The sequence below is a fragment of the Drosophila santomea genome, chromosome X, assembly GCF_016746245.2.
Source record: "Drosophila santomea strain STO CAGO 1482 chromosome X, Prin_Dsan_1.1, whole genome shotgun sequence".
NCBI lineage: Eukaryota > Metazoa > Arthropoda > Insecta > Diptera > Drosophilidae > Drosophila > Drosophila santomea.
In genome coordinates this window covers 4,807,672-4,827,981 of record NC_053021.2, presented here as the reverse complement: position 1 = coordinate 4,827,981, position 20,310 = coordinate 4,807,672, and the positions used below count along the sequence as shown (strand labels likewise).

The 20,310-nt window shown below is 46.9% G+C and overlaps 1 protein-coding gene across 3 annotated transcripts in view; it reads left to right on the top strand.

The window, feature by feature from the left end:
- LOC120455372 overlaps positions 1-18,332 on the top strand; it is a 46,263-nt gene extending 27,931 nt beyond the window's left edge. For 2 of the 3 annotated variants that reach the window (XM_039641485.2, XM_039641486.1), the window contains 4 exons: positions 2,086-2,178; positions 11,825-12,118; positions 12,703-12,831; positions 12,912-18,332. In XM_039641485.2, coding sequence (XP_039497419.1) covers positions 2,086-2,178; positions 11,825-12,118; positions 12,703-12,831; positions 12,912-17,336 — 4,941 coding nt within the window. In that variant the 3' untranslated portion in view covers positions 17,337-18,332. Of the gene's footprint in view, positions 1-2,085; positions 2,179-6,665; positions 7,002-11,047; positions 11,502-11,824; positions 12,119-12,702; positions 12,832-12,911 lie in introns of those variants that run through there. The other variant, XM_039641484.2, reaches the window with a different exon arrangement.
- The last annotated feature ends 1,978 nt before the right edge of the window (positions 18,333-20,310 follow it).

The window sequence follows — 20,310 nt, the reverse complement described above, 5'->3', positions numbered from 1 at the left end:
GCGGGTATGACACTTTTCCCTGTCAGTTTGTCGCCTAAGTCATTGGTTTTTCATCGTTGGTTTCGCACCTACTGCAGCAAGTTCTTCTTCATCGTCTCGAATCTTTCGGCTGTTGGCCCACAAAAGCCGCTTATGTAACCAAAAATTAAGACTGTCAAGTCATGGCAAAGACAAAGTGATTCGCTGAAAAATGGCCGAAATGCGGGAGATTCGAAAAATGGGGAGAAAACGATTGGGCAAAGGTTGGTAATACCAGAAATAGGTTGATTGAAAGGAAATATTAATACACGGCACTTAAAATATACTCTAATTTAATATTGGTTACTCAAAGCCAATATTGAAAGTGCTTTGAACTAGTTAATGCAATCAATATAAACAGTGTCAATAGAACCATTGTCTCCACCTTGACTTACTAGAGTTCGGTCACGATTTTCTCCATCTGTCACCTGTAATTCATCTATCAGTTGGCCATATATCAGCATCAGAATGACCTGTGGATGGACACCCACAAAGTCCGGTGGTTTCTTAGACATGTATCGCCCTCCTTCAAGTTCCTCCACTTCCGCTGTAGAAACACGTGGGCCGCACCACCGCACCACCAAGCCACTGGAACCACCCACATATCACATATTGTGGGCGAAGTAAACTATATTGAATTCGATTTTAGATTTACCGCCTAATTGGTCAATTTTACATGTGGTGGTCAAGATGGTGTGTGTGGGTTGTAGGTGGGCGTGGGTCGTTAGCTTCAGTTTAATCAGCTGGTTTACTGAATTTAGTGGATTCAGTAGCACGTGCTAAGCTAAGCGTCATCTTTCGGTTGTCAGAGGGAGGAAGACAGAGAGAGAGAGAGAGAGAGAGAGAGAGAGGGGGAATAGGCTCCACTAATGACTTCCTATTTTGGTGAACTTGTCAATTGACCATCGATGGGGGATTAATTAGCGTGTAAATGCCCAAAAAGACAGGAAATCATTTTTTCCCCGCTTTATGCATAGTGTTTCTATTTTCTCTCTATTTCACCGCTTCCTTATTAATTTGCTTTTGATTCTTAGGCTTCCCGTTCCTTTGCACCAATAGTAATACGACTTAAAACGACGCTCTGATACATAACGATTTGAAAGATTATTTTAAATTGGAAATGTCTTTCCTCTATATCATTGATTCAGCTTGCAATACGTTATTTATTTATTTTTTTAGTTCTATACGCAATACTTTTGTTATCCGTAGACACGGGTATACATACACACTTCTAAGTGTCTAAAACCTTTTTTTCGGCTGACCAAGTATTTATTTTCGTTGGCCAAAAAACAGGCTCGTGCTCAGAGCTTTGCAGCGGGGTGTTTGGGGACTTGGGGATTTTGTGATTTGGGGGTCTATGTGCTTTGCAGCTGCTGCGACTGGACTTGATGGGTGTCAAAGTTTTCTAACTGCTCGCTGACCGGTTTGTGTTTTTTTTTTTTTGAGTTGCTCCAAATTGAATTGTACTTTTTGGCATTAGAAGGGAGCGGGGCTTTCACTGGCCGATTGTTAATTAGAGCCCTTGGGACGGCTTAATTGATAGATCTAACGCAGGAGGGGGTCGTGATTCATCCCAGGTGAACTCTGACTTCAAAACGAAAGCAATAGCAAAAACAGCAACAACAGCGAAAATGAAGACAAAATTGAAATCACCGAAAAGGCCGCCAAAATGTGGAGATCGAAGAGAAACTCCAGACGGGTTTTCCAGTCTCGATCGGTCTGCTCCGGCCACCCAATCTCAAAAGCCTGTCCCAAGCTCGAGACCCACGTCTGAGAAGACCAAGATTTGGCTGGCTTTGCAGTTTTGTGGCTGTGGCTGTGGCCGAGTACGAAACTGGTTTTGTGGCGCGGCTTTTGGACAGGCAATTAAGTTCTCTTGAGTTTTAGAGCCTTTGTCTAAGCACACACACCAGATCTCGGCGGCAAGATGGCGTCGTCTTAACCGGTTTGGGCCTCTCTTTTGTTATACACACAGAGATTTTGTGGAGATAGCCCCTTGCCAGTCCCCAATCTGTGCTCTCTTCTCTGTTGGCCAAGTTAATAATGCTCGCCCGTTCTCTTTTGCAGGTCTTGTGGCACTTGGACGCCTTTCGACGATCGTTTCGCGGCCTAAATCAGCACGTATGCGGTGGCCAAGATTGCATCTTTTGCGCTCTAAAGGTAAGTTCGAATAGATATTCAGGACACTAACCATTCGAAGATCGTAAGACATTGCTGAGAACAGTTTTAAAGTTCGCTAACAAATTTTGGTTTAATATATCTTAAAGGTATTATTAATGAGGAACTAGTATTAAAAAGTGCAACAAGAACATTAAAAATACTTAGTTAAGCGTAGCATAAGTGTAGTCTTAAGCCAATTGATGAGCATGGTTAAAACATTATATTTTAAAAAAAGATAGTCTAAGATATTGTTTGCTGTGATTTTTTAGTAACTCATTACAGATTATAATAATTTATATATTCGAACATACCTTTCTAGCGGTATTCGAAGTTGACGGTCAAAATAAGTAAAGCATACTTTCGGGCCAGGAAATATTTTTGCCTGGTGGTTGGCGCAACTAATTCATACGAACTTGCACATTCGAGAAATTCTCTTCAGTCATTTTCGCTCGCAGCCAAATAAAGCAATTAAGCGACAGGGTCAGGTCAATTTTCCCAGTCGCCAGTCTGGCTTTTCCAGATTTTCCACCTCCGATTTCCGACTGTTCGGCTGCACCTTAATTGCCTTGTCTGTCTTGGAAAAATCATCATTTGTTCACACGCAGGGTAGGCCCTTTCTCATCTGTTCAGCTGCTCAAGTGCGTTTTGTTTTGTGATTTTCCCCAGGCTCTGTGCTCTGTGCTCAATGTTTTCCCGTTCTTACTTTCCCAGGGAATGGGGAAATCCGGGGGAAAAAAATTAAATCCTTAAATCGGCAAGGCAGGCCCGAAAATACAACATTCAATGACTCTACCTGGCGGCCAGGTTCACACCCCCTCCACTCAACCTTGCGTGTCCAGGGGTGTTTAGATCCTGTTCCCGGATAAGTCCTGGGATACTGTAGTCCTGGGCCACTGGTCACGCCTTTCAGGACCTTTGCCGGACCCTCTAGCGTGACCGGCACTCAACGCCTCGTTTGTCCTGTTCTCACCTCGTAAAACCTCGAATTAAATTCGAGTCAAGTGCAATTATGCAAATGCCACTAGATTCGTTTGAACTTACGAGTATGATAATATCTTAGCAATGAGAGCAAGCTTATTATATTCCAAAAATAACTTTCCTTTCTAAAAACAATAATAAAAAGAGCGTACACAGCATAATAGGAACCTCGTCTTTTGCACAACTGCAGCTCCCACTTAATTTGAGATAAACCGAAATGCAGCCCTATATCAACTGGTTTTTGATATTAAAATGTGCATAATTACTCCAGAACCCAGAACGGGAAAACCACCAAGTCATTAAAAAAAGGCCGTGATAAACCAAACTGAAAATTAAAAAACATGGGGACTCGCGAGCCATGGGGAAAACTATAAAACAGTCACCCTCTCAGGCGGCTGTTGCAATATACATATAGGAACCAGACCAGCGGATGGATGATGAAGATCATTATTATTATCTCGGTGATCATTAGCCAGAAGAGCAGAAAAGCAGAAAAGAAGAAAAGCAGAAGAGGACCCTAACTAAAACATGGGCCCAAACGAAAACCCGGAGTAGCATCTTCCATCGTGCAAACCCCTGGGCAAGCGACAAACTCGTGACGTTCGGGAAAAACTCGAGCCGCCAACAAACAAAAGGCTAACGACTATACGCGACTGTACTTTTCGGGCCAAGACGCTCTGGCCACAGAAAACAGGGTGCTCACACTGTGCTCACAGTGGGCCCTCTCTCCGCAGCATTTTCCCCTTCGTTACTTTTTTTTTTCGTTTTTATTCTTTTTTTGCGCTCCTTAAACATTGATGACGACGAAGTGGAAAGTGTTGGTGCCTCTTCTTCGGTTTGTTTTTGTTTGACTGTTTTGTTTTGACTGCTCTGCACCTCCATGCCGTCATGTTGTGTGCTCCAAACCGCCGATTTGGCCCTGGAAACCATGGCTGCCACTTGCCCACTTGTTTGCTGCCACATATTAAACGAGAGACGAGAAGGGTTGCCCCTTTTGCCCCCTTTTGCCTTTGCATTTTGCATTATTTATACGCGGCCGGGCTAAATGAATTTTTACACCACCTTTCCCGCGGGAAGAAGACTATTTAATTATGAAAATCGTCGCGCTGAAGACGTTGGCCTTTTAGAGCTGGGAAACTCCCACGATTGCGATCGCATTTTGACCGTTCCCCACGCTGATTGTTTCACATCAGAGGGTTAAGAACCCGTCGAGAAGGCGGAGGCCGGGAACTTCTTGATGAAAAATCGTCTCGACAGTTTTCTCCGCGCTGCCATGCTGCCATGCTTCAATGCACAATTCTCATTAAGGGCCCAGACTTTCCATTCTGCATTTCCAGAAATCCACACATAACCAAAGGACAAAGTCATTAGAGTGAGGCAAACCAGAAGACAATGTCCTCTTTACCGGGAAAACGATCTATCCACCTAACCATATATCCAGATCCATCCAAAGTCCATGCCACAGACACTTGATCGTGTGCCAGTTGCATGGGCTTCCACTTATCGCCAAGCGCTGTTTGCCCTCCAAATTTATGTATATGCATACTCCAGATTTGGATTTGGGATTCGGGTACTCTATAATCTGGATGGCATCTACTCGTAAAGCAAGTGCAAACAACAGGCTTTTGGGTTTTTTTTATTTTCATTGTTTGTTCAGAGCCATCATAAAAAGGAAATCCAAATTACCATGAACAAAGCTAGAGTTGGGGGTGTATTATGTATATATGTATATATATGGTGCTTGTAGTGCTTTTAGTGCTTGTAGTATGTATATGAGAAGGGCACGAGTGGAGGTGCTAATCGGAGATGCAGAGACAAATCCATTTCCATCATCGCCATATCTCAATCAGTGTGATTCACTCTTCAGCCACGATCAAAAAAACCCATGTACGTTGCCGATCTATACCTTTAATTTTGTTAAGCTTTATTTCGTTTCTTTTTACTTTTTGTTGTGTTTTTTTGTTTTTTTTATTATGTCTTCAATTTATTCGATCGACGTGCGATACGAAGGTTTTTTATTCGTACACAAAATACGACAACTTTTTATTTACCGCCTTGACAAAGAAATGCAGTCAAATGGCAACAGAAACTCCATCAATTATTGAATAGTTTTCTTAGTTTTTGTTTCATATTTTAGCTAATTTCGCCTTTGACATATTAGAGAAAGAACCCTCAGCGTGTCAATCCATCAAAATGGACGGTGATTTGTTTTTGGGCTATCTGGTTTCTATACTTCCCAAATTGGTCAATTTGATCAGCGCTGCCTCTTGGGGAAATATTAATAAAGGGGAAAGACATTTTAGTTAGTGATCATCCATACCTATATCTGATACCCCTATATTTGATCTAAAATTGATATTTTTAGTCATTATTATAAATGGAACTTGCTGGGTATTTTACATATGTAGTTCTGTGGCGGTTTTTGTGCATCTGTTATGCAAGTGTTCGGATACTCTCGCATCTGCATCTTGGCTTTGTGTGCAGTTCACTTCTGACCCAATCAATCAACTGACGTTACACATTGGTATTCTCTGGCCATGACTCACTGTTTGACTCCAGTTTCGAAGCCCCAACTCTCGCTTCTTTTTGAGTCATGGACTCGTTGGCGGGTGGATGGTGTATGGTGTATGGTCCTAAGCTTTTGAACCCAGAGCAGAAAGACCCCTTTTGTTTACTTCGCGTTTCGTTATTTCTTTTTGGAAGGGGGAACTGCAACATCTTCGTGGTGCGATAACTTATCTTACTTTTACCGCTCCACTCACCTACAACAGAGATGAACGCGAGGGTTTTTCATTCGCTTTAACAGTGTCATTTTGGCTACGCGGTTTATGGATGATCGAATTTGTTAAGGCTTTCCATGGAATCGCTGGGTTTTTTTGGTTTCGTAGGGTTTGCGCATGCGCACGCGTTTCTCTGGCGTTCCCGCTTTTACAGGATGACTCATAAGTCTCAGGATCTGCAATCCACCCACCAAAGACAACCATGGCCACAGACTCCAAGACTGGTCTTAGGTCTACCGTAGTCTTGGGGCTCTGGCCTATTAGCTAAGCTGCAAGATGATGCGGACTTTTCTATATATACCGCTGGCTGCGTTTGTCATTTGAACAAAGGTATATCCGTGGAGGCTTACAGGGTGCTTCGGCTGTGGAAATCTGAGAATCGAATCGGAGAGCTGAGAATCTCGAGAGAAGAGAGAGAGAGAGAGAGAGAGAGAGAGAAGCGCTGTTTACCTGCTCGGGACATTTACCTGTTTGGCCTACTACAAGACAAACTCCCCCGTTTTCGAGTTCGGATTCGGATTCGGTTTGTGTTTGATTATGGGTATGGGTATGAGTATGGGTTCGGGTTCGGGTTTTTGGGTAGGGTTTACTCAGGTGAGTTCGCTGTTGATATAACTGAAGTTCTTGTTCCCCTGGAAAACCAGTTTCTCCAGAGAGCCAGCCATGTATCTGTATCTGCGCTCTTGGCTGAGCGAGCACCTCTCTCTCTTTTCGAATGGCCAAAAGCCAAGCGGCCAAACGAGTTTCAGTTGCTATACAAATTTCCCAGTCGGCGGACGTGTTTTCATCGGCGGTCGGTCGTTCGCAATACTCCATCCACAAACCACATCCAGAATCGCATCTCGGTGGAAATCAAAGTGAAGAATTGCGCGCGCGGCAAAAAATAACGCCGATTCCTAACGAGTGCAAATAAAACAGATTTTTTTTTGGTGCCTGTGGCCAGCAAAAGTTTACTCAACAAACAACAAATACTAGCACAGAGAGCCAGAGTTGTGCTAAGATCGAGATAAATCACTGGATTACTTTATTTTTATTTTTATACAATACAGAACAGAATATGCTTGCGTAAGTTAAAAACTTCAACAAAGCTCAAGTTTTTGGCCAGTTTTTTTTGTTTTGTTGGTTTTGATTATTAGAAATGAAACAATGGAGTTTGAGATCGCAGCTAGGTGCTGCTTAAATGGAATTACCTGTTTCTTTTCCGTTGGTTATTGATTCTTCGATATTCGACGAGCATGTGGGTCCGGTCTGCGTTAAAAATCATAGCGGTCCAAATGGCCAACCGCCAACTTGTTTTTTCCTCACCTTTTGTGAAGATCTTTTGGTATGTAAATGCCTGGCAGCCCGCAGCCTTCGTGGAAACCTGCCACGAACAGGTACAGTGGGCACTCATCTAATGCATTTATGCTGCTTATTAAAGATTAATCTGTGCGCCGCACGCAGGCTCTTTTTATATACTCTTACGTATACCTTTTTCTCAAGACCCCTGGTTTCCCTAGGGAAAGTCCAGCGAAACACGCGATCGTCAAGTGCGATTATTTCTTACATACATATATCCAAAAGGGGAGTGTTTTAGTTTAAGTTTCAATTTGCATGGACTCTCTACTACACTCCTATCGACTCCACTCCCCCAATTGAAATGCATGCCATCAACCCGAAGTTGGGCTCCTTCTTCTTTTGGCCCAAGCCATATGTCACTAGCCCAGCCATCATCATCATCATCATCATCATCATCATCATCATTATCATGGCTATCAGAATATCAGAATGCCACGACTTGTTCCTCTTGGACTCCTCTGCCCCGGTCGAATATTAAACGGCAGATTTGTGTATTTATGGGTAATTCTTGGGCCTCCAACGCCTGCCTAGCATATGTAAACATGGGTCCACATGAATACAGTCATTAGCCAAGTACTTGGAAGTCGCCTCACGTGCGGAGATCACTGCTACAGGTTGTCGCTGCAATACTCCACACTCCCCACTCCCCCTTCACCATGCAGTGCACGGGAATCAATTTGAATACCATCTCTAGGATTTGAATATGAAAACGTTTTTATGTACAGCGATATCCAGCAATTTTTACAAAATTCCGCTTGTATTTTTCAAAGTAAAGCATTACAAGTGTCATTGCATGGAATGGCAAAACATAAGCATACTGAATATTCCGCAGCCGAGAACAAAGCATTAGAATAATTCTTGCCATGTATATCAACTTCTTCTATGGCTCATTGATCTGCCAGCCATCGCTGTTTTAGATTCTCGCTGCTGGATTCTCGGCTTGAGACATCTGCAGCATGGGTTGCATGCTGCTGCTGGCAGGTTTCTTGTTGCAGGTTGCTGGTGGGCTGTTGCACGTGTGGTGTTCCCACATTTGGTCGGATAGCCCAGGTAAACTCACTCTTTGTCTCAATGTGGCTGAGAAAAAGGTCAGTTCTGGCTCTTTGTTGCCGCTGTAATTGCGGAAGCAGAAACATTCAGCTAAAGCCAGCGTTTTGGCCCCCGCTTGTGGCTTAACAATTAAAGCCCATAAATCATCGGTCTTGCAAAAAGTACAAATAATCATAAAGCACCAAGAAGCAAGAAAACAACAGAAGCGAGCAACAATAATAAGAAGTAATAACAATAAATGAAAACATTTAGCTGCAGGCCAGTTTGTGTTGCCAACCCGTTTTGCATTCGACAACAGCTGCCCAAAGCTCTCTTACTGTTTCAGTATCTGTATCTGTATCTCTAACTCTGGTGTGTATCTGCGATCTGCGTTTGGAGGTGTGCAAAGCCAAAGTCCCAAAGCCCAAAGCCCCGATCTATAAATAGTGTCGGTTGGGGTCTCAATCTCAAGGACTGCCAGTTCGGTTTCCCCGCCAAGTGTCGCCTCATCGAATCTCGAATCTCGGATCTCGAGACTCGAGACTTGAGCGAAACTCGTGTTTCATGACATGTTCCACAATATGGAGGGCAACATATCAGGCTATTGCGATGCACTATAGAGAAATAAAGTCCATTTTTTGAGAAAAGCAAGAGGCATTTATAGCGAATCTAATTTTATATGTTGGCCTAATCGCTTGTATAATATAATTTCTAAGAATTCTTAGACGTAACTTGATTCCATTAGAAGGCCCCTAGTACTTCCATTCAGGGAGCTGATCGCATTTCAAGATACTCGTAAACCCCTTGCGTTTGAAGTTGCGCACTTCGCGCAAATCGTTGGCCAATTGCCGGCTAATTACATGGCCTAAATGATTCGCCAACTTCCACGTTTGTGTGGCAACAGTGTGGTCCAGTGGCTCAAGTGCGGTGGCCCAAGAGCGGGAATTAAAGAGCGTGACGTTTGATTTTGTGCCCCAGACTAATTAGCATGCAACTGTTTTGTCCAATGAATGACCAATTATACAACAATATACTCGTACGACAACAATTGAGCAGGGCGGGAACCCCCATTCCGCTGCACTTTACCGGGAAAACGACAAGTATAAAAAAGTGAGTTTCCCTGACTTCCCGAACTTCCGCTCGCCAACGGCGGCTTTTCCGCTTATTAAACATTTTTTGAGTTTCGGGTCAGATCGCTGGCCATAAAATCCAGAATTGTCACCCAGTTGTTGTTAGTGCGTGTGGCACTTAAAAAATACGTACCCATGCTCCATGTTTATGGGTCTTTAAATGGGCTGCAGCCACTCTCGGTTCGTTTTTCGGAGAAGATAACGAAGCCTTTTGGAGATTTGAACTAAGAATGCAATGTTTATTGTAAGTTCACTTGGTCTCTGCTTAACTTTGTTCATATTATGGAGTGTTTTCAGTACATTTTGGTGTGTTTGAACTTGAGCAGTCAGTCATGTGAAGTGCAAACTGATGAACTCATAACTCAAACTTATCCCCCCGAACTTTTCGTCCCTTTTCTTGATCTCGTTCAAAACTCAAACAGTTGACAAGTGTTAATTGTGCCGATTCCACTCCCAATTTCATTTAAAGTATTTCGTGAGCAAAACAGATCTTTGCGATCATCTATATGCTATATGCGAAAAAGACACTTCAAAAATGAATTTTCAAATTGAAAAGATGGTTTGTTATTTAAAAGGGAAATTAAGCTACCATATATACTTATTGCCCTTTTGACATGTTTAACATGATTAACACACGTACGTGTCCCGAACAATAATGGCTTTTTAATCATTTTTAGCAGGCATTTAGCATTTGTGCTCTGTGCATATCGGCCTGCATTTAATAATTTTAGGCCGACTCATTGTTCGTGTCGGGTTGCTTTGGCCAAACAATTGTAATTGACAGCAGAAAATGCAAAAGGCGTTTACAGATCTCAGCCATATGTCGCATATGGCGTCATTCTGGGACCGCTAAAGCCCCGCCGTTGCCCTGGTAACTACTCCATTGACTTGGACCTGCGGCTCCAGGTCTCGGGTTCCATCGAGTGGCACTTCATTTTCAAGGCGTCAGCGGTTGTCAGGCGGCAACATTGGACCGCTCTGCTGCTCTGCCTCTTTGCCGCTTTACCGCTCGGCGCTTACCGCTTACCACTGCACATGCAATTTGCTGTTTTCAGCATTGCATTTTAGCTTAGCAGTTTTGAAAAAACCGCTGACTGACTGACTTTTCTGGGGCTGGAGAACTTTGTCTCGGTGACTTGGAGTATGGACCGGTTTGTTTTACTGGCGAAACTTTCGATTGGCCGCAAATGAGGTCGAGAGCAGGCCAAAAGCGAAAGTCAAGTCCAGTCGAGCTGTGTTGTGTTGTGTTGTGCTGTGTGTGTTTAAGGCTTAGGGTGTGCCAAATGATGGTTAAAAACCTGTCCCAGCTGTTATTGTATCGATCCATGCGATCCGCCAAGAAGTGCTGGTCTCGTACCTTTAATTGCCTCGAATCGCTATTAAACTTCCTCTTTAATTGCTGAGGGTTGCAGATTGCAAATTGCCGTTTTTTGGGGGCTGACTCTGCACTTTAGTTCGCACTTCCGCTGCCTGACTTCCCCCTTTTTTTTATTTCGAGCTGACTAGAGTAAAAAATACTTAACACCCTCTGGTGTCTGGCCAAAAACTTGAGAACTGTATAAGCAGACAGAGGGTGAGGTAAAAGCTAAGCAATTTTGTAAAACATTTCCACAGTGCCATGTTGTGACTCTGATTACCGGATAACAACAAGATGATCAAGTTCCGCTACAAAAGGAAAGAACCCACCAGTGTGGTGGGCGTAGCAGCCCCAACTGCAGGAGCAGCAGCAGCAGCATTGGGATCAGGAGCACCCACTTCCCCGGACACATCCCCAACATCACCGGTTCCCGTTCCCGTTCAAGCCCACCATCCCCAGTTGGGGCACCTGATCAGCAACAACGGAGGCACCTTGCCGAGGAGTAGTCCCCGCAAATTAGTCCTGGATGGAGCGGACAAGTCGGCCACCTTGACCCGCCAGCAGTCAAAGCAGAAGTCGGTCAGTGCCTTGGCCAAAGTGGCCAGCAGCGTGGAACTGGCCGTAATGGGCTATAATAACGCTGGCAATGGCAATAGCAATATCAACAGCGCGGGAAATTCGGAGAGGGATCGGTGCATCAATGCGGTTATCGTAAGTCTAGGGACTAATATCACACGGGGAAGCTGTAAATTATTGACTTTTATGAGCTTAAAGAGAGAACTGAGTCGAACGAAAGTATTCACATCTTTAGTTTACTATTTAGTATCTTTTTACATGGCAATCAGCTTACACGTTTAATTTAGGAAATACTTTAAATTTGTCAGCTCACACGTAACCACTGATAGCTTAGTAAAGCTTAAATCTGATAAGAAATAGCAAACACAATCACTCAGCATTGTCTTTCGAAATATTCCTAGCTATAGTCACTGTTCCAAATTGAAGTCATCTAACCAATATGTTTCCTCCCACAATAGGAACTTTTTCAGCAACTGCAGACCAGTTCCGAGCCCGCCTTGTGCCCGGAGCCACTGCGTCGGGCTTTGGCCAGTGGTCCTTTGGCAGGACGCCGCTTCCCACTCGGCTGCTTGGGCGATGCCGCCGAATGCTTCGAGCTCCTACTCCACCGCGTCCACTCGCACATTTCGCCGGATGACGGCGACTCCTGCGAATCCTCCGCCTGCATCGCCCACCGAAGATTCGCCATGCGCGTCATCGAGCAGAGCGTCTGCAAGTGCGGAGCCAACTCGGAGCAGCTGCCCTTCACCCAGGTAAGATCCCCAGGATGGATCCATTTTACGAGAATGGTATAGGATCCGTGAATGCGTACTAAATCATTGTGCAAAGTTTTGGCGAGTGTAGTCAACCCGTTTGTCTGCTTCTCCGATTGAAGCCATGGACCGCAGATACAATCGGTGCTTGAATCAAAGCCAAACTCGTGGCGTGGGTTCCACCAGTTTGGATCCGAGCACCTGCATCATACGATGTTGCACTTGCCGAGTCTCGAGTGTGATGAATGTCTCGAATGTCTCGAATGTCCGCCACTTGTCTCTTTGTCCGAGAACAGTTACTTGCGCGACTGTTACTTATCTGGGCGGAGTAAACGGGTTATGGGACATTGCCATGCACATGCAGATTGTCTGCGAAAAGCAGAAAAGCTGCTCGGACCAGTTGGTCTCTTAAAAGGGGCCATATACGAGTAATATATAATCGATGGCTAGTGCGTACGAACATACAAAAATATATCTCGGGGTGACGTCAGCACGTGCCAGAAATGTCTCAGTGGGCGTATCACTTCCGTCTTGACCATATTCCGCAGGTAACTAATTGACTTACGTTCTTCTATCTCCCACAGATGGTGCACTACGTCTCTGCCTCGGCACTGACCTCCCAGAAAAGTCTGGCCCTGCAGTCCCATCAGCAGCTGAGTTTTGGCCAACTTTTAAGGGCCGCTGGCAACATGGGCGACATACGCGATTGTCCGGTAAGTAGTCAAACTAACTATTATCCATGCTGGCAGTTGAAACTCATAATGTACATATTGTCTCTTGAATCACAAAACAGAACACATGCGGCGCCAAGATTGGGATTTGTAGGGCCCTGCTCAACCGACCGGAAGTGGTATCCATTGGCATCGTTTGGGACTCTGAGCGACCGGCGGCGGATCAAGTTCACGCCGTTCTGAAGGCTGTAGGCACCAGCCTGCGCCTGGGTGACGTTTTCCACCAGGTCAGCGAGCCACGATGGGCCCAGCAGACCCAGCACGAGCTGGTGGGCATCGTGTCCTACTACGGCAAGCACTACACCACCTTCTTCTTCCACACAAAGCTCAAGGTGTGGGTCTACTTCGACGATGCGAACGTGAAGGAGGTGGGGCCCAGTTGGGAGGGCGTGGTGGACAAGTGCAGCCGGGGTAGATATCAGCCGCTCCTGCTGCTGTATGCGGTTCCCCAGCAGCCTTCGGTTGGCAACGTCGGCGGTGTCAATCACGTGGATCTGGCCATGCCGGCGAGTGCTCCATCCAGTGCTGGCTCAGTGATTCGCCGGGCAGTTACGCCCAGTCCGGAGAAGCCCAGCTTGGGCAACACAAGGAGGGCCATCACTCCGACCCCGCTGAGGACACCACCCAACGACTACCAGAACCTGAGTGTGATTCAAAAGAATATCTTTCCAAGCAACCTGGCAATGGGCACGGATGAAACGGATGCCTACATCAGCCGCAAGACGGTGGAACATGTGCTGAGTGCCCAGTACCAGAATCTGAGCGCGATCCAGGACAAGATTGGAGGCGGAAATGGAGTCGGTGTCGGTGTCGGCCAGCAGAGTGTGGACAAGGATGGAGGCTTTCTGAGTCGGAAACCCATCGAGGCGGTGCTGAGTGCCCAGCTGGCGAGGAGGCAGCACCTGCAGCTTCAGCGCAGCCACAGTGCGGAGTCGAGCTCGGGCCACGGCTCATCCAACGGAAGTTCTCCGCCCAGCGATGGACTCACCATGCCGGAGCACCTGAATCAGCCACGTCGTCGCGACTCGGGCAATTGGTCAGGCGATCGAAACAGCGCTAGTTCAGCCAGTTCTACGACACTAGACAATCCCTACCTGTACATGGTGGCTAAGAGGGGAGTGGCAGCAGTGCCCCAGAGCCCAACGCGACATGGTTTGCCATATGACCCGGGCTACGACTCGTTTTCGCTTAGTTCCACGGACTCGTATCCGCCGAAGCATGCGCTGAATCCCCAGCTGGCTAAGATCCCGGAGGCAGCCATGGGCGTCGTTTCAAATGGAGGAGCAGTGCCCCACGGTCATGGAAACGGACAGCTGGCCTTGTCTGGGGACTGCGAGAAGCTGTGCCACGAGGCAGACCAGTTGCTGGAAAAGTCTCGACTGGTGGAGGAGTCGCATGATTTGGAAACTGCCCTGGTGCTCTGCAATGCGGCTGCTGGGCGGGCACGGGCAGCCATGGATGCCCCGTACAGCAATCCGCACACGATGACCTTTGCCCGGATGAAGCACAATACGTGTGTGATGCGGGCCCGGAGTCTGCACCGTCGGATTCTGGTGGAGAAGGGGGCCGAAACGGAGGCTATGCCCGAACTGAAGCATATGCGCGAAGGAAGCACGAGTAGTGTGAAGCACGTGCGCCAGAATAGCAAGGATCGCACGTTAGAGAAGGAGCAGCAGCATCAGCAGCTGCAGTTCCAGCAGATACAACAGATCCAGCAGATTCACCAGATCCAGCAGCAGATCCCAGCCAGCATCGAGATATATGCCACGCTCCCGAAGCGCAAGAGTCCTCTGAAGGCCTTGGCCTCTGCCTCCGCGTGCGATGACAACGCCATCGAGTACGAACAGGAGAAGCAACTGGCCACCAGTCCGGGAAAACCGGAGCGGGAGAGTCGCTCCCTGTTCGGACGCAAGGACAAGGACAAAGAGAAGGAGAAGCGCAGTCGCAGCGAGGATCGCAACAAGCTTACCCGTGAGTTCTCGCTCACCGAAACGCTGCTCGTGAATGCCAAGGATACGCTGAAGAAGCACAAGGAGGACAAGGACGAGAAGAAGGAGAAGGACAAGAGCGGCAAAAAGCAGCACAAAATCAGACGAAAGCTATTGATGGGCGGGCTTATACGTCGCAAGAATCGCTCCATGCCGGATCTCACGGAGGCGGTGGACGACGTTACGGCCAATGCCGGCATAACACACCATCCACATTATCCTGCACAGGGCGTGACTACGGCAGGCACCCTCTTGGGCAGCTCCGTAGACGACAGTGCCGTGGGTTTGGGCAAACACGGCCACGGCATGAGTGGCTACATCTCCGAGGGACACTTCGACTACTCGGGGTCCGGGTCGGGCTCGAACTCCGGAGCCGGCAGCAATCCAAATCCGAATCTGGAGAGGAGCAAACTGATGCGGAAGAGCTTCCACGGCAGCGGCAGGCAGTTGACCATGGTGCCGAAGGTGGCGCCACCGCCGCCCATGCGAACCAGTTCCACTTTGACCCCACAGCAACAACAACAACAGCAATTCCACCACGAGGCCAACTTGTCCAACCTCTCGGCCATGAGTTCGAACACCTCGATCAGCGAGGACTCCTGCCAGACGATCATCACCACCTGCGCGCAGGTGCACTCGGAGCAGAGTCCTCTGAAGGATCTGCAAATGCTGGTCGGCCAGGATGAGCTGCCACTGCCGCCTCCAATGGAGCTGCCCCCGTACCCGAGTCCACCGCACTCTTCCTGCCATTCGCGACAGGCTAGCGAAGATTTCCCGCCACCACCACCGCCGGAATTGGATCTGGAGCCACTCAACCAGCAACTGAGCCAGCTGCACGCTCTAGAGGCGGCCAGTAAACAACAGCGCCAGCAACTTGAGTCCCTCGAGGGCACCACCAGCATTTTGGCACAGCTGCAGCAGCGCCAGCACCTTCTCAAGCTGAGAAAGGAGCAGGCCAATAACCCGGGAGCAACCACCACGGATGCCACCTGGCTGAAGGAGCTGCAGGCGAAACAGGCCAACGATTTGAGAGTCATGCAACGCAAGCTGGAGGCCTCGTCGCCATCAAGTGTTAGGGATTTGACATATCGCTTCGAGCAGACCTCCATTCGATCCTACGCCTCGCAGGAGCTATTGTCCCAACCGGGACAGACGCTGCAGATGGGGCAGCTGCGCACCCAGATGAACGGGTTGCCCAACGGCAATGCAAAATTGGATGTGGATGAGGTGGACGCTATGCCGCCGGTGAGAAACTCCCTGCCCGCCGCACTCACCGCTCATCAAATGCTGCCCAAGCCCAAGTATGAAATGACGCAATCGCAGATTGCAGAGGAGATTCGCGAGGTGGAGTTGCTGAACACGATGGTGCAGCAGACACTGAATCAGAATGGAGCCACCGCACTACCCAAGCGGGTAAAGAAAAAGAGCGTCTCCTTCTGCGACCAGGTGATCCTGGTTGCCACAGCTGGAAACGAGGAGGACGATGACTTTATACCCAATCCCATACTGGAGCGGGTCCTGCGGACTGCCCAGCATCCCAACGAGAAGGTCACCGCTCAAATGATCCAGCAGCAGCAGCAGAACATGATGCGATTGCAAACGGAAGCGCAGCCGCGGCAACAGCAGCTGCAGCAGATGCAACAACAGCAGCAGCAACCATCACCCATGTTGGGCAGACCGGCAGGAGCCACAGCAGATATGCAGCGGTATGTGCAGAGAATGCAGCAACAGCAGCAGCAGCAACAACAACAGCATCAACAGCAACAACATCAGGAGATGTACCGCCAGCAGCAGCATCGCACTAGTATGAGCGGCATAGCCAGCCAGCAGCACTTGCAGCAATTGGATGCACAGTACACCACCATGCCGCGTCCCTTGCATCATTCACAGATTGGTAGCTACTCTGTGCACTTGCAGAAGCACCAGCAGCTGCAGCAGCAACAGCAGCAACAGCAGCAACAGCAACAACAGCAGCAGCAGGCTACGCAGCAACTTAGCTTGGGCTACTTCAGCAATGGCAATGTAGCGACTTCAGAGCAAGTGCCGCTGCCTTCGCCCTACCAGCGGGTGCCCCTGCCACATGGTTACCAGCCTGCTGCAGCAGGGCCGTACTACCCGCTGCCCAATGCCCAGCAGCACCTGCAGCAGCAACAGCTGATGGCCAAACCTGTGCAGAAAAAAGTTAGCTTTGAGCCAGGGACCAAGGGCGAAGCCGATTGCTTGCCACCGCCACCGCCGCCGCCTCAAAAGAACGGGTTGCCCGAGGCCGGATCAGCAGGATTGGGACACCCTGGAGCAACAGCCGGAACAACTGTTGTGGGCGGCACCTCATCGGCCGGCATCACCGCCATTCCCACCCGCGTCTACAACAATGCCATTGTGAAGGCTTCTGCCAAAGCCGTTGAATGCAATTTGTGCCGCAAGCGGCATGTGATCGCACCGGCGGTGTATTGCACCAACTGCGAGTACTACCTGCAGATGCTGAACCAGCGCAGATGATGATGATTCGAGCACCGACCATCGACCATCTCTAGTGCAACTTTCTAGCCGTACATGGAACCCGTTAATCTCAAGCAATACAATGCTGCCCCGTCGCCAATAAGGATCCGCCAAGGATGTACATAGCAAGGTTACAAATACGTACATAGGTCTAAGGATATAAGGTGGTGCCAGCTATCAGGCGAATTGCATGGACCCAGGACTCAAGGAGCAGGCGGAATGCGGAAACGGAGGGGAAGCACAGTCCTTCTATGGTTCTACATGAGAAGTTCCCGCTGTGACACTTAACCCACCCACTAATGCCACCACCACCCATCACCACCCACATCAATGCCAATGTCCCCAAGCACACGCACACAAGCATATTGTACACGCCCATTCATATCTACACATATACTTGCCCAGAAATTGTGCTTATTCTTAGCGATGCAGCGGTTACCACCGATTGGGACCATAGCAAAATCCCACCGCTGCATCGTTTACCAACTGCACAGTGCCACCCGTCGCCCCATTGGACATCGATCGCTTGACTAACTCCACACATTAAAACACCCAAAGCCTGACCAGCCGTCCGCCTCCGCAAACCACCACATAAGTGTAATTTGTTTCGACAACGAATTTGAGAGACGCCAGCAGTTTGAAACTTGGTCGCTGAGCTTCCTTGTGCGTGCTGTTGTCCAACGACACTCGCATTACCCTTTTTTTTTAACATATTTTTTTTTGTATAATTTTTAGTTTTACTCTAATCAGTTTAGGCATTTATTTTTTTATTGTCGTACTTAATTATGTTAAGAATATTTTTTGTGTCTTGCATTTAACCGATTTTGTGTATTTATAGTGTTAAAATTACTCTTACAGATTACATTATTTTATTTACATTTTATTTTTGTATAACATTTTTAAAAGATACTTCTCTTTGCAGCATATGAGCAACGAAAAAAGAGATGTCGAGCATCCAAGAAAATGGTAAAGAATTAATATTTTTAAATAAATACATACAAACAAAATCAAAATGTCTATTTACTTCTGGGTAAAATGAAGTACGACCAGTGTTTTAAATGTCATGGCTCGTTAAATTCGTAACCAAAGTCCCTAGCGATCTGTATTCAAGCCTGGAAATCACTTTTGCAAAAAATTATGAGGATTTCCGAAAATGTTTAGTAATAGTGATACAGTGATAAGGGTTTATTAGCTTCACAAAACTTTTATTATTTTGTTTTTGTTAAATTCGTAATTAAATTCCCTATCGTTCTGTATTCAAGCCTGAAAACTTTATTTTTTTCAATTTTTCGCAAAAAATTATGATGGTACCCCTTATTCCACGTATTTCTACATGGGGTCTACACACCTACATTAAAGGCGACACCTACCGCTGTAAGTATGCTGTAGAATATCATTTGCCGCACAGCTTGCAGCATACTTTCGACCTGCTGCGAATCTAACGCATGCTCTTGGGCTAAGGAAAATTTAAAATTATTTACAAGTAAGTTCAGTAAAATATATTTTTATTCAAATGGCTAGAACTGTCGATTTTCGATACCAAACGAACAGAGCCGTTTAGCAAACAATCAATCACAGTATTTTAAGTTTGTTTGCAGATACCCATGCCAATATTTTTTCCTCATGCCCCAACAATGTACAAAGGAATAACGTGTAGATCGTGCCTAATTCGTGAAGCGACCCCAAGAATAATGAGATTGCCCATCGCCAGTTTGCTTAAAATAGAGATGCCCGCGTGTAACTGATTCCGTGTCACACTCCCAACAACCACATGGGATATTTTAATTATATCGTGATTGTCGGGCAAATCTCGTGATAAACGAGTGAAGCACCAAGTGCACAATGTGACTGCGCATCTCTGATCTGAGTTCCGTTGCAAAGTAACGGTATTTCTCTTTAGAGTCTGAAAGCATGCAAGAGACGGCAATCTTGGAAATATCAGATAGTTGTCTCGTTCTATGATAATTCCTGGCATCTGCCGCCACCTGCTGAGATTTCTGTTCGCCTGGTGTGCGAAACGAAAAACTGGCCGATTTAGCAGCGAAAATAATATCCGGGCGGCTGAAATTTTAAAGAAATTAAAGAGATTTCCGATTTTAAGTACTAGGCGAACAAAAATGCTAGTAGGTGGCCAACGACTCTTTTTTTGCCTAAAATGGAGATGCTCGCGTGTAACTGATTTCTGGTCACGCTTCCAACAACCACATGGGATATTTTATTTATGTCGTGATTGGCGTGCAAATCTCGTGATAAACGCGTGAAGCACCGAGTGCTCAATGTGACTGCGCATCTCTGATCTGAGTTACGTTACAAGTAACGGCATTTCTCTGTAAAGCCTGAAAGCATGCAAGGGACGGCAATCTTGGAAATATCAGATAGTTGTCTCGTTCTATGATAATTCCTGACATCTGCCGCCACCTGCTGAGATTTCTGTTCGCCTGGTGTGCGAAACGAAAAACTGGCCAATTTAGCAGCGAAAATAATATCCGGGCGGCTGAAATTTTAAAGAAATTAAAGAGATTTCCGATTTTAAGTACTAGGCGAACAAAAATGCTAGTAGGTGGCCAACGACTCTTTTTTTGCCTAAAATGGAGATGCTCGCGTGTAACTGATTTCTGGTCACGCTTCCAACAACCACATGGGATATTTTATTTATGTCGTGATTGGCGTGCAAATCTCGTGATAAACGCGTGAAGCACCGAGTGCTCAATGTGACTGCGCATCTCTGATCTGAGTTACGTTACAAGTAACGGCATTTCTCTGTAAAGCCTGAAAGCATGCAAGGGACGGCAATCTTGGAAATATCAGATAGTTGTCTCGTTCTATGATAATTCCTGGCATCTGCCGCCACCTGCTGAGATTTCTGTTCGCCTGGTGTGCGAAACGAAAAACTGGCCGATTTAGCAGCGAAAATAATATCCGGGCGGCTGAAATTTCAAAGAAATTAAAGAGATTTCCGATTTTAAGTACTAGG